The 26,161-nt window shown below is 40.4% G+C and overlaps 4 protein-coding genes across 4 annotated transcripts; 2 read left to right on the top strand and 2 right to left on the bottom strand.

The window, feature by feature from the left end:
- Positions 1-74: 74 nt before the first annotated feature.
- On the top strand, positions 75-25,388 carry LOC128745794 (histone H3-like). The gene is made up of 4 exons (XM_053842873.1): positions 75-367; positions 16,998-17,005; positions 20,463-20,480; positions 24,967-25,388. The coding sequence occupies exons 1-4, from the start codon at positions 75-77 to the stop codon at positions 25,386-25,388; spliced, it is 741 nt and encodes a 246-aa protein (XP_053698848.1).
- On the bottom strand, positions 894-1,935 carry LOC128745841 (histone H1E-like). The gene has a single exon (XM_053842917.1). The coding sequence runs from the start codon at positions 1,927-1,929 to the stop codon at positions 1,285-1,287; it is 645 nt and encodes a 214-aa protein (XP_053698892.1). The 5' UTR covers positions 1,930-1,935; the 3' UTR covers positions 894-1,284.
- On the top strand, positions 22,890-23,931 carry LOC128745836 (histone H1E-like). Its single transcript, XM_053842909.1, has one exon. The coding sequence runs from the start codon at positions 22,896-22,898 to the stop codon at positions 23,538-23,540; it is 645 nt and encodes a 214-aa protein (XP_053698884.1). The 5' UTR covers positions 22,890-22,895; the 3' UTR covers positions 23,541-23,931.
- Positions 24,439-24,750, bottom strand: LOC128745888 (histone H4). The gene has a single exon (XM_053842957.1). It carries the CDS (start codon positions 24,748-24,750, stop codon positions 24,439-24,441), a length of 312 nt encoding a protein of 103 aa, XP_053698932.1.
- Positions 25,389-26,161: the final 773 nt, after the last annotated feature.

The following is a 26,161-nucleotide window of genomic DNA, read 5'->3' as shown; positions in this document are numbered from 1 at the left end:
ATAAAAGTAATCACCTGCCCTGCGTCGGGCACTTACTGTCGTTCTACATCTGCAACTGACAACATCATAGCAAAATGACTGGTCGCGGCAAAGGAGGAAAAGGACTCGGAAAGGGTGGCGCTAAGCGGCATCGCAAGGTTCTTCGTGATAACATCCAGGGAATTACCAAGCCCGCTATCCGTCGTCTGGCTCGTCGTGGAGGTGTCAAGCGTATTTCTGGTCTCATCTATGAGGAAACCCGAGGTGTACTGAAGGTTTTCCTGGAAAACGTCATCCGTGACGCCGTTACCTACACTGAACACGCGAAGCGAAAGACCGTTACCGCTATGGATGTCGTCTACGCTCTTAAGCGTCAAGGACGCACTTTGTACGGATTCGGAGGTTAAATGGTTCTGAAACACAATAACAAAAAGGCCCTTATAAGGGCCACATATAACAATGAAGATACGATTGACTTTCTCAATTTTTATCAAAATTGCGTACGGTGAAAGGTTGAGATTTACCTTGAAATTTTAAATTTCATCATTATTTTGTGACAATTTCATTGCGTTAAAGAACGACGATTTGCGATTTTCAAAACTCAGTTTCATAGCCTACCGCTACCTAAAAGAGACACTCAGATTACTTACTGCAGCACATGAACCAATGTTTCATAATAGTTATGGCACACAATATTTTATGGTTTTGCGATTCGAATCGACTGGATTTTTTTCCATTGAGAAAATTACCAGCGGATTAAACTTGGGTGGGATATAACAATGCGTAATGTTTGTTTCTTTTACTGGTAGAGGAAAATTAGTCAGGATATATCGCGCGTATATTGCCACAAATTTTGCATACTTAAATTGTACGCTTCAAACAGCAACGGTCTGCATTTTAATAATTGTGGATAATGATCGAAATATAATTCTTATCAAATGTTAACTTTCGCAATATCGCTGAAGTATCCACGTGCCTTACACACCAATGTTGCGCGATTGACAATTTGTGCATTCAAAAAGCTTGCAGCAATTACGCCATTGCCGTTAGCAATTAAGTCATGTAAGATTGTCATGAATTACCAACATTATTTAGCATATAACTCGTTTGATTTGCTCCATACTGTGCGTATTTGGCAAAACATTTAAGAACGTCAAATGAGCAATTTATGTGAGAATGAAGAAAAATGTTCACGAGAAAGATCAATTTTAACTGCTTCAGATACTTTTTTAGTAGTCCTTATAAGGACTGATTGTTTTCTACCAGATGATTCCGGCAATGAATACAGGAGATATTCAAAAAGATTTACTTCTTAGCAGCAACTTTTTTCGGAGCAGCCTTCTTAGCTGGAACGGCTTTCTTTGGCTTCGGGGTCTTCGGTTTCTTAGCGACAGTCTTGGATGGCTTCGTGGACTTTTGCTTGGGGGCAGCAGCTTTCTTCACTCCAGCCTTTTTGGCAACTTTAGCCGAAGCCGCTTTAGCCTTCTTCTCGCCAGCTTTCTTAGCAACAGTGGATTTTGGTTTCTTGGCAACCTTCTTCTCGCCAGTTGGCTTCTTAGCTTTAGTATCCTTCGCTTTCTTGACCTTCTTCTCGCCAGCTGGTTTCTTTGCGTCAGCCTTAACCTTGAACGAACCTGTGGCGCCAGTTCCCTTGGTTTGGACTAGCTTTCCCTTTTCGACACCAGATTTCAAGGCTTTTTTCAAGAACGGGGCCAACCTTGCAACGTCACACTTGTAGTTGGCAGCGATATACTTCTTGATGGCCTGTAGCGAGGATCCATTACGTTCCTTCAGGGTCTTGATCGCGGTCAAAACCATATCGTTCACTGGAGGGTGAGTCGAAGGCTTCTTCGGCTTCTTGGCGTCTCCCTTGGACGCTTTGGCTTTCTTCGGTGCCTTAGCCGGAGAGGCAGCGGCAGGAGCAGCAGCAAGAGCAACGGTATCAGCCATAGTTGGTATGTACTTTACTCGACGGTTTTCGATAGAATGCAAAAGCGCGTAAACTCAATACAATCAATAATGGGAGCCGGAACGAACCGACTCATTTCGTGTACAATTCTGTCGTCCGTGCTTGGGAAGCGTTGACGTGGGTAGGCAAAGAACAATGAATACGTAGAACACACTTGTTCGACAGTACTATTTAAAAAGTATTTATTTGTCAAAATATGACAATTATTTAATATAATTTTTGCTTTTGAGTTATTAAACATATATCGGCTAACAGCAGAGGAACGGAAAGTTTCGTATTTTCAAACAGTTGTTACACAAACTTGCTACAGAGTTTGCTATATCAAAACTGTGTGGTAAACACTGTTCAAAAATATCTTTTTTCTTATATTTTTACAAATATTTTACTTGAAAGCAGTTCATTGCTAGAAAATTCAATATATTTCCTACTCTTTCCGATAAGCATAGACTATCTACATGATAACATTAAAGATATATCTTCTTTCAAATTAGGCACGTTGCAGTTCAATTGTATCGCCTCAAGGTTCTACGGAAGATTATAATTAATTTCCGTCAATAAGTGACTTTAGTAATGATTTAATCTTAAACTTGTAATTGTTTTAGTCTATGTGTGCATAGATTCGCAAAAACTGTTTTAATTAATTAATTCCTCTCAGGCGAGAATTGCGTTGCAATTGCTTCGGAAATTGCGTCGTATTTTGCACTACGGTGTGCACACAGGTGAAGCAACCATCATGAATATTATTTTGATAAAATTAAATTGGTCATAAAACGTTATTTTGTTTGGTGAATGAACTGGGGGTTTGAAAATGTTGTGAACAAACCATCATTGATAATATATAATCCACGGAACCGATATCTAGGTCAACTGAAGTGGAATCGCTGTACTAGAAGTTAGAAGAAATTGCGACGAAAACCCCACGAGAGAAAGAAACTCCTAATCAAGGCAACTACGTTTCAATTAACTTTACATACAACCTATTTTAAATTGTGGGTAAAAAATATAAAATAAAATTATTATATTACGTTTTAAGTGTTAAGCCAAAAGTTTGAACGAGTCTTGAAATTATTATGTCAAAAAGCTTGTATGAAATTTAATACACTATCTGTTGCCAACTTTAAGTTGCGTTTAGAATGGGCAATTTTTTGGCAACATGTGGAATGCGACATGTTGCTTGTTGTTGCTCGTTAATACGGTACAGTATTAATTCGCTTTTGGCGCAATTCGAATTCGAACAGTTCTCTAAAAATTATAACAACAAAGTTGGTTCTGAAACTTCCAGATTGTACCGGATAAATGAGTGTTTCGATACATTTCGTTGCATTGGAAACGAGACTTATTCTGGTTGTTGTTGGCACTGGAATGTAATAATCAGGGATGGTTCGATCACTTTGACTCAATTTCGATTCATTTGAAAAATTTGACAAAGTTGTATATAAAACACTTGTAGAACTATAGTTTGTTATAATCTACAAATCTGCTGAATAAAGTTTTGCTGTGCCTTTTGTAGTTACGATGCTACAATGCTAGTATCTCATTAGTGACTAAATGAACGTTCACTTAGTTACTAATGAAGTACTAGCATTGTAGCACCGTAACTACAAAAGATACAGCAAAACATACATCAGCAAAATTGTAGATAATAACTAGTTCTAAAAATGTCTCATACGTAACTTTGTCAAATTTGGCTCGGCTGAGACGGTACTGTCAAATGAATTGAGTCAAAGTGATCGAACCATCCCTGGTAATGACCAATGATAAAGTCATCATTGATAATCTATTAATTTTTACGCTTTAACAAGCGTAAAATTAACAATAATCAGTGGTAATCTGTAAAGCAATCAGGAACACTTTTCGCTGTGATGTTTTGTAATTACTATAGTTACTGTTGCAAACCAATTAAAACAAACAAATGATTGGAAATGCACTACGCGGTTTCGCTAGAGGTAAAAATACAATGTTTTTGCATGTTTGTGCTTGTGCACTACTTTTCACCGCACTCCTATCCAGCTTTTTACGAGCCACAATGGCGAACAACAAAATCCGAGTTCGTAATATATGAACACCATTGTTAAAATAATACGAACACGGATTGTGCCTTCCGCCATTACGGCTCATAATTAATCCATTAAGCCCCGCACTTTTTCCAGCAGGGATAGAAAGTTGAAACTTTCAGGAAAATTCTCTTTTAGGTCAACTAAGAAAAAGCCGCTGACATGCATTTTTAATTTTGACCCTGTGTCCCGTAACGCTACGTTGCGAAAACGCAACGCTGGGCGTTCAATCGAGTTCAAAACGTCAAGAGTGAAACACGTCTTTTCGAAAGTGAACAAGAAAATCTTTCTTAGTTTCTAAAATCTTTCTTAGAAATTATTCGGTTCTCTTCAAACTGGTATCGCTATACACGTGATCGACTACGAGTGATTTTAAAGCAAAAACACATACAGTCATCCCAGTATTATGGGCCAGTTAAGCATGATGATGATACAAAATTATTGGTAGAAACACAGATTTAAATAATTCACAGTTTATTTATAACCCTATTGGTTATAAATATATCATAGTTTGAAGTTCTGTAGGCAAACTTATTCCAAAATCACACACTTTTGTTCAGAACAACAAAATGTAAGCATGTTCCATTCCCAGTATTATGGGCCACTTTTAAACCTGGTCAGAATTATGGGTCAATGCTCCCAGTATTATGGGTCAGTAAAACAAAATTGGTTTTATTTAGAGAAAAGCGATCAATTTTAGCTTCTTCTTCAGGAAGCTCATCAAACTGATTCAATCTATGATGGATGATACTCAGTGCTGTGGTCGGATTTCGAGTAGATTGTCAAGTTCATTCGCATCACGCAGAGGGCTTCATCAAGGTGATGGTCTCCAGGATAGCACATGGCAAATCAAGTATACAAAAGACGGCTAAAGCTAAACGGATGCGATAGGCAGGGCAAGTTGTAAGAATGCCGGAACTACCTTGCAAAGATGGTATTTGCCTCACATCCGGTAGAAATAAGACGACCATGGGCGCAGCGAGCAATATGGTTAGACTAGGTGGAGCGAGTCTGAGAAATTAGAGAGCGTTGGCCCACAACCGAGTGCATTGGAGGAACTTTGTTCGTCAGGCTTTGTCTTTAAACGGCAAGCCAACTAAGTAAAGTAATTAAGTTCAAGAAGAAAAGTATTTGGTCCTGGCTTATAAGTTTTGGGTGGTTTCCAAAAATAACGCGGAACTGTACTGTACGGTAGATTGTGATCCCTTGCAACTTCCCGAATTTTTTCGTTTTGTCTTGCTAGATCAAGAGCGTAACCCAAGTAACAATTTGGGTTTTATTACACTCTTATGATGGCATTTAAGACCAAATTTAGTCATGAAAACCGCCATAAGAGTACAATAAAATTCACATTGTTGCTTGGGAATGCAATATATCAAAATCATAGAGCTTCGATTTCTGTATATTGATTTTCCTTGCACGTTTTTTCGTTTTACTGAAAAAAAATTACAATTATAGTCAAAAACAGCGAATACTGTTGATCTATATGCTTGACCCATAATACTGGGAAAAGTCAATTTTGCTCCCAGTATTATGGGCCATTGTTTAATTTCGTGTATTAAAGCGGAAAATGCATTTTTCTAGGTGGTTTTACCGTTATTCTATGAATACATACCTATTCCCTCGATTTCCATCCATTTTACGCTCAGACACACAAATTTACGCCGCTATTCAGTTTATAATTCACAACCGAATTTTTATAACAACCGCAAAAATAACGACAAATTTAAAGTCGATTGGAGCCAACTGAGAACAATCGGAAAATTAAGAAAATTAACGCATTGGAACTGAGTGTATTGCTGTCAACCATGCAGCAGAATGTTGCTGCTATCTATTGAACTCATATTCGATAGTTAAATATTAATTTGTTACGTATAAAACTAACGTAAAGTATAGACTGGCCCATAATACTGGGTGGCCCGTAATACTGGGGTGACTGTATCGGGGAAGTGAAAATATCATTTACACGGCCCAAGGGGCGATAAAAGACGTCGTTTAGAAAAGTGAGGTTAAGTTCGCCATTAAATGAAGAAATGGCATGTGCTTTCAGGAATTTAAAAAAGTTTTAAAGAGTTCACAACATGTTAGCAGGAAACGGTGCTAAACGGAAACATCCTGAAGATCCGGCAAATACCAAAACCAATAAAATCATGGATAAGATTGACTACCATTATGTTTTTGGAGATCAAAGTCCCTTTCGAGTAATGGTAGAAATGGACACACAAAATGGAGTTCACGCTATCAATAAATTAACACTTGCAAGCACTTTGCGCAAAATGGCGATATACAAGACACACATTACTGATATGAAAAATGTCGGAAGGAATAAAGTGATGATATATCTTAACAATTATCAAATCGCCAACCGTCTCACAACTGATCCACTGTTAAAAGAGAAAAACTTTTTTGGCATTTGGTTTCGGTAACAGGGGTTATTTCTGGAATACCCTTAGACATTTCCGAAGCAGAAATAATGAACGATATCGAGAGTGAGTTCCCGGTAATGCAAATTTATCGGTTGAACCGCTTTTTCGATGGTAAAAAGCAACCATCAATGAGAATGAGCATCACTTTCAGAGACTCTCGCGAGACTCTGCGAAACTCCCGCAAGCAGTGCGAATTTTTTGCGTGTCGGTGCGCGTTAAGCCATTCTACCGTAAAGCGATTTTATGCCTAAACTGTCTGAAATATAATCACAAAACTGAAAATTGCAGAAGTAAGCGGCGATGTAAAATTTGTACAAGGTTCCACGATAAAGAGGATGAATTTGAAAACTGCCAACAACAACAGAAGTGTCTCCATTGTCGAAATAACCACCAAACTACACACCAGCTATGTCCAGAGCGGAATCGACAAAACAACATTCAAGCAATTATGGCGCGAACGAACCTAACGGCCGTAGAGGCAACGGAACAGTTCCCCATTCAAACGCAAAACTACTACGAAGCACTTACTGAAACAGTTCACGAACCGACTTCTGCTGAATCTTTTGCTAAAGTGCTGGCAGGCAATTATAGACGAAATCCGAACTTGTCTCCGCGCAAGCAAAATCGTAAAGAGGAGCGGAACTCCAAAAATTTGGCCGATAACATCATGGTATTCAATGCCAAATCCAAAACCTCACACACAACGCAGGAGATCCCAGCGCTATTCAAAAAATATAAGCCAAACGACTCACATGCGTGGAAGGAAGTGCTTAAACAAAATCGGAAACCACAAGAGACAAGAAAGTTTAATCCCGCCAAAGTAAATTTGGAGGTTAATCAAGGAATTGCTAAGCGTCGCTAATTGTTCCATGGTGTACAGGCCGGTTATAGGAGGCATACTTGTGACTTAAGCATAACTGAGAAAGCCAGGAGGTTGACTTGGAGCATTGCTAGATGAGAGGGCTGGCGGGGGTGGTAAATTCATTAGTGGATCCGGACCTGGACTGGACTTCATATTTCTCCTATTCGGCATTTGCTGACGATTCGAAATATCTTTTCGAATTTTGATGAATTCCGAGCGTTTCGGGCAGGAACGATTGTTTGTTGGGTGATCACCGCCACAATTGAGGCACTTAATCTGTACTGTTTCATCATCAAGACAGTCCGTCGTCGGATGGGTGCCTGCACACTTCATACAGCGACTTTTAATATGACAGTTCTTCATACCATGACCAAAGTTTAAACAATTAGAACATTGCGTAACGTTCCGATGAATAGGCTTATACCGTTCCCATTTAACGATGATGTTGAATAATGCAATGATCGCTTTTATTTCCTGTAGGGTTGTTGTTCCCCTGGTCAAGTGCAACAGGTACAACTGGTCCCGATACTTGATGGTCTTGTTGTGTCTGACCATCTTGAAAGCCTTTTCGATTTTTAGGCCTTTTAATTGGAGTGCCTCTTTCAGTTCGTTGAGTTCCATGTCAGGTAGTCCACGAAGAGCCACTTTATATGGCTTAGCAGCAGCAATGTCATGGGTGAAGTACTCTGCTTTCACCTGTCTTAGGTACTCCTGTACCGCTTTAAAGTGCGGTAAGGAGGGGACGATAATTTTGTATCCGTCTGTACAGAGACGAATCTGTGCACGCAGTCCATGGTTGATAAGGTTATTTATATCGTTCCGAAACGTACTAGAAAACCCTCGCACGTCCACGTAGAAGGGGGGAAGTTTCTCTTTCTTTTCGCTCACAGTCGTACAATCATCGTCGGTTGGGAGTTGAGCAAATTTGTTGCTATCCAGTAGCCGTTTCGAGCTAGTTGCCTCATCCGTTCTAGTAACAGTTTGGTTCCGTTGTCGTTTTGTAGAAGTTGGATCCATGTTAGATTTGGATCGGTGTTTTCCCATTCCGGGAAGCGCAGACAGTTTGGACTCCAAGACGTGTTTTTTTGCCTGAGTAAGAGTAAAAAAGAATATTTTCCAAAGTTTGGAGGGTTATAGGCGAGAAAATATTCTTTTTGACTCTTACTCAGGAAAAAAACACGTCCTAGGAGAGAAAAGGGTAGATGTGGCATGCATCACCGAAACCCATCTAAGACCCGTAGATAAACTATATTTACCAAATTTCCGCGTCGTCCGTTTGGATCGGTCTAGCACCGGTAGAGAGGGAGTGGCTATCGCGGTAAAATCAGGATTCGCATTCCGCCTGCTGCCGAGTTTCCCTAAGCATCATTGAAGCCATCGGGATCCAGATTGACACTTCTCTTGGTCCGATTACCATCATTGCGGTGTACTGTCCCAAGCAGACTAGCATCACGGACGGGACAGCTGCTGTCTTCCGAAACGATTTAGCCAAGTTGACTCGGTTAAAAAAAAAAGTTAAAAAAACACGTCTTTACCGAATGGAGGTCGGGATAAGAAAAAATGAATGCTGAGTGCTTTTTTTTAACTTTAAATTTATTGTATTCAGTTGTTTAACATTACTGTTTGATTTACATTTCAAGTGATGTAGCGTATAGCTTTTCATCTTTTGATTTCACTTACATATATTAGTAAATGCTTACGGAAAAGTATCTAGGAATTTTTTGAACAAGTAGTGCACATAGTTTTCAACCTAAACCTAACTTAAATACTAACTAAATAACTAATAAGATTAACGAAACAGATTTTGTATAAGTTCATTATCAGAATTTTGGCAGCTTGTTTTGAATTTTTCTTCGATAACAGAAAAATTTTCATTTAATGTTTTGAAATTTGCTAATCTGTGTACTTCTGCTGTACTTGTGTCAGGGGGTAAGTCCAGTATCATTTTTAGCAATCTATTTTGCGTGACTTGAAGCTTTTTGCGGTGTGACATCGCACATTTTTTCCAGACAGGTGCCACGTATGCAATACATGGATATATAATACATTTATATATAGCAAGTTTGTTTTTAAGTTGTAACTTTGAGCGTCGCTTAATGAAAATGATACATGTATAGCTTATGTATTAATCCAGCGTGCCAGACATTGTCGAATGCCTTTTCGACATCCAACAATGCCATGGCCGTGGACTTTGCAACAGTTTTGCTTCGTGCTATAGTGTTTGTCACACGAAGCAGCTGGTGTGTTGTGGAGTGTCCCTGCCTGAACCCAAATTGCTGGAGTGGTATAATATTGTTTGATTGTAAGTGGTTCAATAAACGAGTTAATATGAGACGTTCAAAAATTTTGCTTAAGGCGGATAACAGACTTATGGGTCTATAGCTCGTGGCACTATCTGGGGTTTTCCCTGGTTTGTGAATCGGGATGACTTTCGCCACTTTCCATTTGCTAGGGAAGTAATGCAGTTCTAGACATTTGTTAAAGATTGTAGATAATATTGTGTACATATTGTCACTAAGTTTCTTTAGAACTAGATTGAACAGCCCGTCAAGGCCAGGGGCTTTCATATTCTTTGTATGTCTTATTGCAGACTTAACCTCTTCTGGTTTAATCTTTCTATTTTCAGGTACGTAACAGTGAGTATTATTTAGAGCTATAGTTGTATCGTTTACCATCTGTTCAAAGGGACTAATTAAGCTATCACCTATTTTATGCGAGGACAGAATATAGGAGGCAATGGAATTTGCTTTTTCGACTGGAGTGATTAACGTTTTATCGCCAGCTTTCAGAGGCGGGACAGGTCTAGGTTTAGTTTTAAGAATTTTACAGACTTTCCAAAAGGGCCGAGTCATTGGTTTAATTTTAGCAAGCTCCCTACTGAAGGACTTATTTTTCAAATTTTCAACTCGCTTAGCTATTTCGGAAGAGAGTGTTGTAACTAAAGCTTTATTGATTAAGTCGCCAGTCCTTTGGAACTGACGTCTTACTAAATTTCGATAACGAATTAACAATTTTGTTTGTTGGTCAATTTCTATTAGACCATTGCAAATCATATTTAAAGTTTTTGTCACCCCCCCCCCCCCCTTGGAAATTGGCTTGAAAAATCGGGGGGCAAAAAAATAATTTGTAGGATATGAGTCAAATTTCTTTTTATAAAATCAATTATCTGTGGGCTCTACAGTCTGAAAAACTCGAAAAATGAGTCTCCGAGTTGAATTAACGCTTCTAGCACGAAACAGAAATGGAAATTCGAACAATGGAATTTCCGAAAATCTTCAAAAAAAAATTTCCTTCGTTTTTATCTTTTTTCGTATATTTTTGCATAGAAAATAATAACGTATATATTATAAGCAAGAATAGATTCGGTTTTCACGTTTAAACCTTAAATTTTATTTTACTCACGGTTGCAACATTCCTCACGCAGGCTGCTTATGCTTCTCCTATGGCTAGCTGGATTTCTTCTAGTGACCGGTCTACGTCCTCGGTAGATAGGGGAGGCACCAGTTCACCAGTGCGACGATCGACGATGCGTTGGAATTGGATCCAGTTTACTGCTTGGCATCCCAGTTCTACCACTACCGGGAAATGGTCCGAACGTAACTCGCCAATGGTAGAGGGTAGAATGTTGTTGATGTTGGTAAGGAACACGTCCAATGTAGACGTGATCCCTGCTGGTGACAGGAAGGTTGGTTCATCAGGGGCTTCCACCGTGAAGTATCCAATTTCAGCATCATCGAAGAGAAGATGTCCATTCTTATTGCTACGATGATTCCTCCAAGCTGCATGTCTAGCATTCAGATCGCATCCGATTAAGAACTTCGAGTGTCGTCTAGTCAATTTGGCCAAATCATTTTTAAACTTTTGAGCTCTACCGTTTCCGTCATAGCATTGATTAGGGCAGTAGGCAGCTATCACGAGCAGATTTCCTGTATGAGCCCCAATTTCCACACCGAGGGCCTCCACAACGGTTGTGTCGAAGTGAGGTTGTGCTTTACACTTTATTGATGACTTGACTGCAATAGCGACACCGCCCCATAAGGTTTTGCACGGGCGAGCATAACCTCGCTTTTTTGACGTCTATCATTGGTTTGTTTACATCGACTTAGAATGCGTTAAAATGATTAAAGTGAATATTGTTAAAGGCGTCTGCGGCAGGCCAGAAAAGCACAAAAACTGCCATTCCGAGTAGTTTAGAGGGCGACACTGATGGACAATACGCTTTTAAAACGTTTAACTTTAGTTTATGCATATTGTGTTTGCCTAACAAATAGTAAACAATCCACGAGTGGATGTCAAATGGATGAATTGCGTTCATTCGTGACGTCACCTTGCCAAACCTTATTGGACTCAGTCCGGTCCAATCTTGTAATCAGGAATCCTGGCAAGTTGAAATTCACGTCGGGTTTCAGATGCGTTTCTGTGAGTATTAATACATCAGCGTTATGGCGTTCCAAAAAGTTGATCAGTTCAAGTTTCTTCCACAAGACACCATGGGCGTTCCAAAGTATAACTTTTAGAGAGTTACCGTCCATAGTTAATAACAAATTCACTAGCCACGCGGAGCTGTTCTTCGGCTGTTTGGCAGCGTAAGAGTTTTTCAATCAGCTCACCGATCATGTAGAATAGTTGCGCAATTGACAACAGTGGGGCTGATCCGTCCTGGGGGAGACGTTGCTGACCTACGTTTTGGTGACCATTCGACACTGATGCAGCATAGTTTGGGCGACGATTATTCCATGTCTGAGACGGTTGTTGCTGCTGATCTTCATTTTGTGAAGGCAGCGCAGGGAAGTTTAGCTGGTTTAGGATTGGGGGACCCTTTGGTCTGCGTCCTGGTTGATTACTAGACGAAGCAATTTTTCGTATATGCTTGAATTCATCGCGTTTCGGGCAGCGTCTATCCGTAGACAAGTGAGCGCCATCACAGTGGGCGCATTTGGGAGTGGTTTCCTTCTTCTGGCAACTTTCCGATATGTGTGGTTCCATACAGTGAATACACTTAGGGTTGAGTCTGCAATTTCTGGTACCATGTCCAAAGTTCAGGCATCTCATGCATTGTGTGACATCTCGGTTGCCTCCCCTGTAGGGTTCCCATATTATTATTACTCTATTTATGGTGCGAGTGGCCCTTAGTGCGCCCAGTGTTACTGTTCCTTTCGGAAAATGGATCAAGTAAAGGCAATCGCGGTAGGCCTTGGTTGGATTATGTCGCCCCATGGGAAAAATTGCCAATGGTTGAAGCTTGTATTTTTGGACCAGTTCAGTTTTTAAATCCTCTATTATCATGACCGGTAAGCCCCGAATCACGACTTTGAACGATTTCTCATTGGCCATGTCATGGGTGAAGTACTGTGCTCTGGTTCTATCCAGGTGCGTTCTGGCCTTGTTGTATTCGTCCTTGAGGTTGGTAGTGATCTTTACTCCAATTCGAGTTAATTGGAATTCGGCATGAACCCCAATAGCGTCCATAGTTTTCATCAGTTTGTCTAGAGGTACTGACTTGACTACCAGCGGAGGTAGCTTTTGCTGCTTCGGCGGGATGGCAGTGGATGACTGGGTTGGCATCGTTGAGCTGGGCGCGCAATGGATTGTGGCTGAGTGAACGGAGGTTCGATGGCTACTAGGATTAAACGTTGAGCTTGACTGGATAGATGAGCGATCGTCCTGACAATCTTCACCTTGACCTGAGTAATCAGCATTAGAGATGGCATCCAGGTTTGGTGGTGCTGAGGTACTGCCACGCTTCCCTTTCTTCTCTAGTGGGCTTTGCGTCGACTTGTTAAGAGAGGAATTACTTCTCCTCTTTTTTCTCTTACCACCCATAGTGGTAAGTGGCAACTTAACTACTTTAACTTTGATTTACGAACAGTTAGCTTTACGAGAGACGTGTTAGCTACGCCAGAGTTCACACGCGAATGATGATAATAATATGATGATGAATGCTGAGTGCAGTAGTAGTAGTAAACTATTATTTTATTTTTGTAGTTTTTTGATGATACAACATTTTACAATCTAAGTGTTTAGCTTTTGTAAGCTCTTCATTGTTGTGTATTAAATTTACCCAAAAAAGGGTATAATTTTAAGATAGTGTAATTGATCGAAATCGATCAATTATATCAATTAATTATGGCGGTCTTTCTGGCAACACTGTCATCCGATAAAAAGTACAATACACGAGCCGGTCTCGGCAGTCTAAGTTGATCTTCCAACGTGAACTAGTGCTCTGTGCTCAATCATCCGAACTCCATTATACTACGACTATCTACGATATTAGAGGATCTGCCTTTCACCATCTGATTGGATTTACCTCTTTTGTACCTCTTTGGATTCCCGGCTTTACCCGGACACACAGGAAAGACTTTAAATTCATCATTGGGAAAGAATAGTGTTTTAACATGTTTGTTAGTTTGTGTTATTGGGTATTTTCTACTCTGTGAGAATGTTTGTGTTGAAGTAACATTTAAGAAATTTTTGGGGAGAAAACTATTAAGAAATTACTACCTACTTAACCTACTTAAAATCTAACTTAACCTACGAATTTCGTATGATTGTATGTTCAGAGGTTGAGCACCTCTCCAAATTTTTCGCAGTATGTGTTAAACTTTTGTTCAAGGGTTTCCAGGGAGGCCAACTCATGTACGACTGTTGTTCTCGTCCAGGGAGCCAAGTTCAGAATCATTTTGAGAATTTTGTTTTGAATGCGCTGGAGTCGCAATCTATGTGAACGGGCACAACCCTTCCAAACAGGGATCGCATACTCAATAGAGGGGTAAATTATTTGCTTGTAGACAGCCATCTGATTCTGCAAGCTTAGTCTAGATGTTCTACATATCATCGGATACAGTAATCGGATGATTATGTTACATTTGGTGATAATTTTATCAACATGAGACCTGTAAATCAGATGTCTGTCTAGAGTTAGACCTAGATAGATCACTTCGTTGGACCATTGAATGTAGGAGTCGCCAAACCGAATTTTGCAGTTTTCAGCCGGTACAAGCCTAGTTGATCTCGAATGTGGAAACAAGATGGTCTGTGTCTTCGCCGCATTGATTACTATTTTCCAGTTTGTGTAATATTCAGTCAGAGCATCCAGGCCGATCTGCAACTTATTTGTCAGAGCGCGAACGACACGACCACTATACATGATCGCCGTATCGTCCGCGAATTGGGACAGAACACAGCCACCTGGGAGAGGTGGGATGTCCGAGGTGAAAATGTTATACAGGATGGGCCCAAGGATACTTCCCTGGGGCACACCTGCAGGAATGTTAAATTTCTCAGAATAAACATTATGCAGACAGACCTGAAATGCTCTGTCCGAAAGATAATTATTGATGATCTTATTCAGATACATCGGAAAATTGAGACCATGCAGCTTAGGCACCAGGCCATCGTGCCACACATTGTCGAACGCCTTTTCTATATCCAAAATCGCCATTGCTGTCGATTTGGATAGCGACTTGTTCCGCTGTATGATGTTAGTAACTCTGGTGAGCTGGTGAATGGTGGATCTTCCCTTACGGAACCCAAATTGCTCCTCCAGGAAGACACCATTCTCATCAGCAAACGACAGAATTCGGTGCTGGATATTCTTTTCGAACAGCTTGGAGAGAGCAGAGAGTAAGCTAATTGGCCGATAACTCTTGGGAACAGAAGGATCTTTCTCCGGTTTGAGAACTGGGATAACTTTGGCTAACTTCCAAACGGAAGGGAAGTAGCTAAGCTCCAAGCAACGATTACAAACCTTAGCTATAAAAGTAAATGAGCGACGGCTCAGATGTTTTAGCTCGATGTTAAATGTATTGTCAAAACCGGGGGCCTTCATGTTCTTAGATGATTTCACAAAACTCATCAGCTCATCCGCCGTGATTCTCGATTCCTCTGGAACCAAGCTCTCCGATTAGTCAACCAAAGCAACCCCCACAGCAACGGCCCGCTCGTGAGGACTAATGATGTTTTGTCCCAAGTTATGCGATGACACAAACTGCTGCCCCAGTGTATTTGCTTTTTCAAGAGGTGTTATTAATATACTGCTATCACTGCCTTCCCCGGACGAGACAAAAGGTGGAAAAGGCCTTGGTTTTTTCTTGAGAATTTTGGCCATCGCCCAAAATGGTTTTGAATGTGGCTGGATTTGACGGAGTTTTTGTTGGAATTCCCTATTTCTTAGGTCTTGGATCCTCGCCTGGATCACCCTGGTAAGATTATTGAACGATATTTTTTTATCCCGGTTACCAGTTCGCTGGTACTGTCGCCGGTAGATATTGCGCAGTCGTATCAGTTGTTTAGTGGTGCTATCGATCTGGAGAGAGGTACTCACCTGACGTTGTATTGGGACCGTTCGGTCGCGAGCCTCGTTAATCGCTTGCTGGAGGGATTCCAGCGCCTGGTCGATCTCCACCAGCGATTCCAGGGGATGATCGATGCTGGTTCTCTGGTCGACGATCCGTTGGAACTCCACCCAATCGGTTCGATGGTAATTACGTCGATGGTTTACTTCCACCGAGTCTGCAGAAGCACCAAGCGTTAATATCACTGGATAGTGGTCCGATGAGAGCTCTTCGAACACGGCAGGGACCTCGGCAGGGAAATCCTTGTGGGGCAGTCCGGAGCAAGAATAGTATAGTGTCCAGCTTCAAAGTCCTCAGCGAGGACCGATCCATTTCGGTTACGCCTACGGTTGCCCCACATATCATGTCGAGCGTTCAGGTTCCCTGCGATGATGTACTTGGCTCGCCGCCGAGTCAACTTGGCTAAATCGTTTCGGAAGACAGCAGCTGTCCCGTCCGTGATGCTAGTCTGCTTGGGACAGTACACCGCAATGATGGTAATCGGACCAAGAGAAGTGTCAATCTGGATCCCGATGGCTTCAATGATGCTTAGGGAAACTCGGCAGCAGGCGGAATGCGAATCCTGATTTTACCGCGATAGCCACTCCCTCTCTACCGGTGCTAGACCGATCCAAACGGACGACGCGGAAATTTGGTAAATATAGTTTATCTACGGGTCTTAGATGGGTTTCGGTGATGCATGCCACATCTACCCTTTTCTCTCCTAGGACGTGTTTTTTTCCTGAGTAAGAGTCAAAAAGAATATTTTCTCGCCTATAACCCTCCAAACTTTGGAAAATATTCTTTTTTACTCTTACTCAGGCAAAAAAACACGTCTTGGAGTCCAAACTGTCTGCGCTTCCCGGAATGGGAAAACACCGATCCAAATCTAACATGGATCCAACTTCTACAAAACGACAACGGAACCAAACTGTTACTAGAACGGATGAGGCAACTAGCTCGAAACGGCTACTGGATAGCAACAAATTTGCTCAACTCCCAACCGACGATGATTGTACGACTGTGAGCGAAAAGAAAGAGAAACTTCCCCCCTTCTACGTGGACGTGCGAGGGTTTTCTAGTACGTTTCGGAACGATATAAATAACCTTATCAACCATGGACTGCGTGCACAGATTCGTCTCTGTACAGACGGATACAAAATTATCGTCCCCTCCTTACCGCACTTTAAAGCGGTACAGGAGTACCTAAGACAGGTGAAAGCAGAGTACTTCACCCATGACATTGCTGCTGCTAAGCCATATAAAGTGGCTCTTCGTGGACTACCTGACATGGAACTCAACGAACTGAAAGAGGCACTCCAATTAAAAGGCCTAAAAATCGAAAAGGCTTTCAAGATGGTCAGACACAACAAGACCATCAAGTATCGGGACCAGTTGTACCTGTTGCACTTGACCAGGGGAACAACAACCCTACAGGAAATAAAAGCGATCATTGCATTATTCAACATCATCGTTAAATGGGAACGGTATAAGCCTATTCATCGGAACGTTACGCAATGTTCTAATTGTTTAAACTTTGGTCATGGTATGAAGAACTGTCATATTAAAAGTCGCTGTATGAAGTGTGCAGGCACCCATCCGACGACGGACTGTCTTGATGATGAAACAGTACAGATTAAGTGCCTCAATTGTGGCGGTGATCACCCAACAAACAATCGTTCCTGCCCGAAACGCTCGGAATTCATCAAAATTCGAAAAGATATTTCGAATCGTCAGCAAATGCCGAATAGGAGAAATATGAAGTCCAGTCCAGGTCCGGATCCACTAATGAATTTACCACCCCCGCCAGCCCTCTCATCTAGCAATGCTCCAAGTCAACCTCCTGGCTTTCTCAGTTATGCTTAAGTCACAAGTATGCCTCCTATAACCGGCCTGTACACCATGGAACAATTAGCGACGCTTAGCAATTCCTTGATTAACCTCCAAATTTACTTTGGCGGGATTAAACTTTCTTGTCTCTTGTGGTTTCCGATTTTGTTTAAGCACTTCCTTCCACGCATGTGAGTCGTTTGGCTTATATTTTTTGAATAGCGCTGGGATCTCCTGCGTTGTGTGTGAGGTTTTGGATTTGGCATTGAATACCATGATGTTATCGGCCAAATTTTTGGAGTTCCGCTCCTCTTTACGATTTTGCTTGCGCGGAGACAAGTTCGGATTTCGTCTATAATTGCCTGCCAGCACTTTAGCAAAAGATTCAGCAGAAGTCGGTTCGTGAACTGTTTCAGTAAGTGCTTCGTAGTAGTTTTGCGTTTGAATGGGGAACTGTTCCGTTGCCTCTACGGCCGTTAGGTTCGTTCGCGCCATAATTGCTTGAATGTTGTTTTGTCGATTCCGCTCTGGACATAGCTGGTGTGTAGTTTGGTGGTTATTTCGACAATGGAGACACTTCTGTTGTTGTTGGCAGTTTTCAAATTCATCCTCTTTATCGTGGAACCTTGTACAAATTTTACATCGCCGCTTACTTCTGCAATTTTCAGTTTTGTGATTATATTTCAGACAGTTTAGGCATAAAATCGCTTTACGGTAGAATGGCTTAACGCGCACCGACACGCAAAAAATTCGCACTGCTTGCGGGAGTTTCGCAGAGTCTCGCGAGAGTCTCTGAAAGTGATGCTCATTCTCATTGATGGTTGCTTTTTACCATCGAAAAAGCGGTTCAACCGATAAATTTGCATTACCGGGAACTCACTCTCGATATCGTTCATTATTTCTGCTTCGGAAATGTCTAAGGGTATTCCAGAAATAACCCCTGTTACCGAAACCAAATGCCAAAAAAGTTTTTCTCTTTTAACAGTGGATCAGTTGTGAGACGGTTGGCGATTTGATAATTGTTAAGATATATCATCACTTTATTCCTTCCGACATTTTTCATATCAGTAATGTGTGTCTTGTATATCGCCATTTTGCGCAAAGTGCTTGCAAGTGTTAATTTATTGATAGCGTGAACTCCATTTTGTGTGTCCATTTCTACCATTACTCGAAAGGGACTTTGATCTCCAAAAACATAATGGTAGTCAATCTTATCCATGATTTTATTGGTTTTGGTATTTGCCGGATCTTCAGGATGTTTCCGTTTAGCACCGTTTCCTGCTAACATGTTGTGAACTCTTTAAAACTTTTTTAAATTCCTGAAAGCACATGCCATTTCTTCATTTAATGGCGAACTTAACCTCACTTTTCTAAACGACGTCTTTTATCGCCCCTTGGGCCGTGTAAATGATATTTTCACTTCCCCGATACAGTCACCCCAGTATTACGGGCCACCCAGTATTATGGGCCAGTCTATACTTTACGTTAGTTTTATACGTAACAAATTAATATTTAACTATCGAATATGAGTTCAATAGATAGCAGCAACATTCTGCTGCATGGTTGACAGCAATACACTCAGTTCCAATGCGTTAATTTTCTTAATTTTCCGATTGTTCTCAGTTGGCTCCAATCGACTTTAAATTTGTCGTTATTTTTGCGGTTGTTATAAAAATTCGGTTGTGAATTATAAACTGAATAGCGGCGTAAATTTGTGTGTCTGAGCGTAAAATGGATGGAAATCGAGGGAATAGGTATGTATTCATAGAATAACGGTAAAACCACCTAGAAAAATGCATTTTCCGCTTTAATACACGAAATTAAACAATGGCCCATAATACTGGGAGCAAAATTGACTTTTCCCAGTATTATGGGTCAAGCATATAGATCAACAGTATTCGCTGTTTTTGACTATAATTGTAATTTTTTTTCAGTAAAACGAAAAAACGTGCAAGGAAAATCAATATACAGAAATCGAAGCTCTATGATTTTGATATATTGCATTCCCAAGCAACAATGTGAATTTTATTGTACTCTTATGGCGGTTTTCATGACTAAATTTGGTCTTAAATGCCATCATAAGAGTGTAATAAAACCCAAATTGTTACTTGGGTTACGCTCTTGATCTAGCAAGACAAAACGAAAAAATTCGGGAAGTTGCAAGGGATCACAATCTACCGTACAGTACAGTTCCGCGTTATTTTTGGAAACCACCCAAAACTTATAAGCCAGGACCAAATACTTTTCTTCTTGAACTTAATTACTTTACTTAGTTGGCTTGCCGTTTAAAGACAAAGCCTGACGAACAAAGTTCCTCCAATGCACTCGGTTGTGGGCCAACGCTCTCTAATTTCTCAGACTCGCTCCACCTAGTCTAACCATATTGCTCGCTGCGCCCATGGTCGTCTTATTTCTACCGGATGTGAGGCAAATACCATCTTTGCAAGGTAGTTCCGGCATTCTTACAACTTGCCCTGCCTATCGCATCCGTTTAGCTTTAGCCGTCTTTTGTATACTTGATTTGCCATGTGCTATCCTGGAGACCATCACCTTGATGAAGCCCTCTGCGTGATGCGAATGAACTTGACAATCTACTCGAAATCCGACCACAGCACTGAGTATCATCCATCATAGATTGAATCAGTTTGATGAGCTTCCTGAAGAAGAAGCTAAAATTGATCGCTTTTCTCTAAATAAAACCAATTTTGTTTTACTGACCCATAATACTGGGAGCATTGACCCATAATTCTGACCAGGTTTAAAAGTGGCCCATAATACTGGGAATGGAACATGCTTACATTTTGTTGTTCTGAACAAAAGTGTGTGATTTTGGAATAAGTTTGCCTACAGAACTTCAAACTATGATATATTTATAACCAATAGGGTTATAAATAAACTGTGAATTATTTAAATCTGTGTTTCTACCAATAATTTTGTATCATCATCATGCTTAACTGGCCCATAATACTGGGATGACTGTATGTGTTTTTGCTTTAAAATCACTCGTAGTCGATCACGTGTATAGCGATACCAGTTTGAAGAGAACCGAATAATTTCTAAGAAAGATTTTAGAAACTAAGAAAGATTTTCTTGTTCACTTTCGAAAAGACGTGTTTCACTCTTGACGTTTTGAACTCGATTGAACGCCCAGCGTTGCGTTTTCGCAACGTAGCGTTACGGGACACAGGGTCAAAATTAAAAATGCATGTCAGCGGCTTTTTCTTAGTTGACCTAAAAGAGAATTTTCCTGAAAGTTTCAACTTTCTATCCCTGCTGGAAAAAGTGCGGGGCTTAATGGATTAATTATGAGCCGTAATGGCGGAAGGCACAATCCGTGTTCGTATTATTTTAACAATGGTGTTCATATATTACGAACTCGGATTTTGTTGTTCGCCATTGTGGCTCGTAAAAAGCTGGATAGGAGTGCGGTGAAAAGTAGTGCACAAGCACAAACATGCAAAAACATTGTATTTTTACCTCTAGCGAAACCGCGTAGTGCATTTCCAATCATTTGTTTGTTTTAATTGGTTTGCAACAGTAACTATAGTAATTACAAAACATCACAGCGAAAAGTGTTCCTGATTGCTTTACAGATTACCACTGATTATTGTTAATTTTACGCTTGTTAAAGCGTAAAAATTAATAGATTATCAATGATGACTTTATCATTGGTCATTACCAGGGATGGTTCGATCACTTTGACTCAATTCATTTGACAGTACCGTCTCAGCCGAGCCAAATTTGACAAAGTTACGTATGAGACATTTTTAGAACTAGTTATTATCTACAATTTTGCTGATGTATGTTTTGCTGTATCTTTTGTAGTTACGGTGCTACAATGCTAGTACTTCATTAGTAACTAAGTGAACGTTCATTTAGTCACTAATGAGATACTAGCATTGTAGCATCGTAACTACAAAAGGCACAGCAAAACTTTATTCAGCAGATTTGTAGATTATAACAAACTATAGTTCTACAAGTGTTTTATATACAACTTTGTCAAATTTTTCAAATGAATCGAAATTGAGTCAAAGTGATCGAACCATCCCTGATTATTACATTCCAGTGCCAACAACAACCAGAATAAGTCTCGTTTCCAATGCAACGAAATGTATCGAAACACTCATTTATCCGGTACAATCTGGAAGTTTCAGAACCAACTTTGTTGTTATAATTTTTAGAGAACTGTTCGAATTCGAATTGCGCCAAAAGCGAATTAATACTGTACCGTATTAACGAGCAACAACAAGCAACATGTCGCATTCCACATGTTGCCAAAAAATTGCCCATTCTAAACGCAACTTAAAGTTGGCAACAGATAGTGTATTAAATTTCATACAAGCTTTTTGACATAATAATTTCAAGACTCGTTCAAACTTTTGGCTTAACACTTAAAACGTAATATAATAATTTTATTTTATATTTTTTACCCACAATTTAAAATAGGTTGTATGTAAAGTTAATTGAAACGTAGTTGCCTTGATTAGGAGTTTCTTTCTCTCGTGGGGTTTTCGTCGCAATTTCTTCTAACTTCTAGTACAGCGATTCCACTTCAGTTGACCTAGATATCGGTTCCGTGGATTATATATTATCAATGATGGTTTGTTCACAACATTTTCAAACCCCCAGTTCATTCACCAAACAAAATAACGTTTTATGACCAATTTAATTTTATCAAAATAATATTCATGATGGTTGCTTCACCTGTGTGCACACCGTAGTGCAAAATACGACGCAATTTCCGAAGCAATTGCAACGCAATTCTCGCCTGAGAGGAATTAATTAATTAAAACAGTTTTTGCGAATCTATGCACACATAGACTAAAACAATTACAAGTTTAAGATTAAATCATTACTAAAGTCACTTATTGACGGAAATTAATTATAATCTTCCGTAGAACCTTGAGGCGATACAATTGAACTGCAACGTGCCTAATTTGAAAGAAGATATATCTTTAATGTTATCATGTAGATAGTCTATGCTTATCGGAAAGAGTAGGAAATATATTGAATTTTCTAGCAATGAACTGCTTTCAAGTAAAATATTTGTAAAAATATAAGAAAAAAGATATTTTTGAACAGTGTTTACCACACAGTTTTGATATAGCAAACTCTGTAGCAAGTTTGTGTAACAACTGTTTGAAAATACGAAACTTTCCGTTCCTCTGCTGTTAGCCGATATATGTTTAATAACTCAAAAGCAAAAATTATATTAAATAATTGTCATATTTTGACAAATAAATACTTTTTAAATAGTACTGTCGAACAAGTGTGTTCTACGTATTCATTGTTCTTTGCCTACCCACGTCAACGCTTCCCAAGCACGGACGACAGAATTGTACACGAAATGAGTCGGTTCGTTCCGGCTCCCATTATTGATTGTATTGAGTTTACGCGCTTTTGCATTCTATCGAAAACCGTCGAGTAAAGTACATACCAACTATGGCTGATACCGTTGCTCTTGCTGCTGCTCCTGCCGCTGCCTCTCCGGCTAAGGCACCGAAGAAAGCCAAAGCGTCCAAGGGAGACGCCAAGAAGCCGAAGAAGCCTTCGACTCACCCTCCAGTGAACGATATGGTTTTGACCGCGATCAAGACCCTGAAGGAACGTAATGGATCCTCGCTACAGGCCATCAAGAAGTATATCGCTGCCAACTACAAGTGTGACGTTGCAAGGTTGGCCCCGTTCTTGAAAAAAGCCTTGAAATCTGGTGTCGAAAAGGGAAAGCTAGTCCAAACCAAGGGAACTGGCGCCACAGGTTCGTTCAAGGTTAAGGCTGACGCAAAGAAACCAGCTGGCGAGAAGAAGGTCAAGAAAGCGAAGGATACTAAAGCTAAGAAGCCAACTGGCGAGAAGAAGGTTGCCAAGAAACCAAAATCCACTGTTGCTAAGAAAGCTGGCGAGAAGAAGGCTAAAGCGGCTTCGGCTAAAGTTGCCAAAAAGGCTGGAGTGAAGAAAGCTGCTGCCCCCAAGCAAAAGTCCACGAAGCCATCCAAGACTGTCGCTAAGAAACCGAAGACCCCGAAGCCAAAGAAAGCCGTTCCAGCTAAGAAGGCTGCTCCGAAAAAAGTTGCTGCTAAGAAGTAAATCTTTTTGAATATCTCCTGTATTCATTGCCGGAATCATCTGGTAGAAAACAATCAGTCCTTATAAGGACTACTAAAAAAGTATCTGAAGCAGTTAAAATTGATCTTTCTCGTGAACATTTTTCTTCATTCTCACATAAATTGCTCATTTGACGTTCTTAAATGTTTTGCCAAATACGCACAGTATGGAGCAAATCAAACGAGTTATATGCTAAATAATGTTGGTAATTCATGACAATCTTACATGACTTAATTGCTAACGGCAATGGCGTAATTGCTGCAAGCTTTTTGAATGCACAAATTGTCAATCGCGCAACATTGGTGTGTAAGGCACGTGGATACTTCAGCGATATTGCGAAAGTTAACATTTGATAAGAATTATATTTCGATCATTATCCACAATTATTAAAATGCAGACCGTTGCTGTTTGAAGCGTACAATTTAAGTATGCAAAATTTGTGGCAATATACGCGCGATATATCCTGACTAATTTTCCTCTACCAGTAAAAGAAACAAACATTACGCATTGTTATATCCCACCCAAGTTTAATCCGCTGGTAATTTTCTCAATGGAAAAAAATCCAGTCGATTCGAATCGCAAAACCATAAAATATTGTGTGCCATAACTATTATGAAACATTGGTTCATGTGCTGCAGTAAGTAATCTGAGTGTCTCTTTTAGGTAGCGGTAGGCTATGAAACTGAGTTTTGAAAATCGCAAATCGTCGTTCTTTAACGCAATGAAATTGTCACAAAATAATGATGAAATTTAAAATTTCAAGGTAAATCTCAACCTTTCACCGTACGCAATTTTGATAAAAATTGAGAAAGTCAATCGTATCTTCATTGTTATATGTGGCCCTTATAAGGGCCTTTTTGTTATTGTGTTTCAGAACCATTTAACCTCCGAATCCGTACAAAGTGCGTCCTTGACGCTTAAGAGCGTAGACGACATCCATAGCGGTAACGGTCTTTCGCTTCGCGTGTTCAGTGTAGGTAACGGCGTCACGGATGACGTTTTCCAGGAAAACCTTCAGTACACCTCGGGTTTCCTCATAGATGAGACCAGAAATACGCTTGACACCTCCACGACGAGCCAGACGACGGATAGCGGGCTTGGTAATTCCCTGGATGTTATCACGAAGAACCTTGCGATGCCGCTTAGCGCCACCCTTTCCGAGTCCTTTTCCTCCTTTGCCGCGACCAGTCATTTTGCTATGATGTTGTCAGTTGCAGATGTAGAACGACAGTAAGTGCCCGACGCAGGGCAGGTGATTACTTTTATATCGGCGAGGGTAGAAAATTTCCACATTTCTAATTCCTCATTGGTTGAATGCTAAACGAATGAGCACATAAAAGAAGTTGTAATTGCCGCGACCGAAATATTCTTCGTCTGACTGTTACATCGTTCGCATCGTTCTGCATACGAAACTCTAATATGGCTCGTACCAAGCAAACTGCTCGTAAATCCACCGGAGGAAAGGCACCTCGCAAGCAGCTGGCCACAAAGGCGGCCCGCAAAAGTGCACCAGCAACTGGCGGAGTGAAGAAGCCTCACCGTTATCGCCCGGGAACAGTGGCTCTGCGTGAAATCCGTCGTTACCAAAAGTCGACTGAGTTGCTAATCCGCAAGCTTCCGTTCCAACGTTTGGTTCGTGAAATTGCCCAGGATTTCAAGACCGATTTGCGTTTCCAAAGCTCTGCTGTTATGGCTCTCCAGGAAGCCAGCGAAGCCTATCTGGTCGGTCTGTTCGAAGACACCAACCTGTGTGCCATCCACGCCAAGCGTGTTACCATCATGCCGAAGGACATCCAGCTTGCTCGCCGTATCCGTGGCGAACGTGCTTAAGACAATCGATTTTCAGTTTTAGTTCAACAAACGGCCCTTATAAGGGCCACAAACAAATTTAATGAAGGTTCAAAATGACGTTTCTCCCAGTAACAAAAAATTTAACAGTTAGCTACATCTAGAAATATCATCAAAATGTGTTGCTACTCATTTTACAATCTTTTATAATACTAGTTATTTTTGCATTTTAAATAACCAGTTTATTTTCGCGGTACCAAACATTTTTAATTTAGTTGCGAACTTACACGGCTTTCTTCAAGTCAGAATATAAACAGTTTTACTCATTGCGTTTCTTTCAGATGATTTTATTTCCCCTAATTTTCTATTCTGTACGCTTCATTAAATTCAATCGCAGTTTTTTATACCTTTCCCTATATTTTAAAATCGTAGAATTACTGTAGGAAGTGTATGGAAATTTTCGCTACAGATCCTATGAACTATTTTCTTTCACATATTAAAATCGTGACTATATGATACTTAATAATAATTGCTAGCAAATCACTCTCGTCAGACCTATTTAATTAATCAGTTCCGTTGGATTGAAATTTAATCGGGTATGACAAGAAAATTACTAGTCAAAAGCAAATCCCAAGTTGTCTTCCAATTTATGCATCGCATAACTACATAGAAATCTGCCACAAAAGACGATCGATCATTAAGACTGTTGCAGCGGGCTTTTAACCCAATCTGGCATACAAAAATAAACTACATAGAAATATACTTTTCTGTTCTACATACCGATCGGACCCGGTTTCAAACAAAATTTCGCATCT

The sequence above is a fragment of the Sabethes cyaneus genome, chromosome 1, assembly GCF_943734655.1.
Source record: "Sabethes cyaneus chromosome 1, idSabCyanKW18_F2, whole genome shotgun sequence".
NCBI classification, from domain to species: domain Eukaryota; kingdom Metazoa; phylum Arthropoda; class Insecta; order Diptera; family Culicidae; genus Sabethes; species Sabethes cyaneus.
This window is presented reverse-complemented; position numbering and strand designations above follow the sequence as displayed.

What these genes read in the sequence shown, in the direction of transcription:
- LOC128745794 (XM_053842873.1), top strand. Translation starts at nt 75, where the DNA reads ATGACTGGTCGCGGCAAAGGAGGAAAAGGACTCGGAAAGGGTGGCGCT.
- LOC128745841 (XM_053842917.1), bottom strand. Translation starts at nt 1,929, where the DNA reads ATGGCTGATACCGTTGCTCTTGCTGCTGCTCCTGCCGCTGCCTCTCCG.
- LOC128745836 (XM_053842909.1), top strand. Translation starts at nt 22,896, where the DNA reads ATGGCTGATACCGTTGCTCTTGCTGCTGCTCCTGCCGCTGCCTCTCCG.
- LOC128745888 (XM_053842957.1), bottom strand. Translation starts at nt 24,750, where the DNA reads ATGACTGGTCGCGGCAAAGGAGGAAAAGGACTCGGAAAGGGTGGCGCT.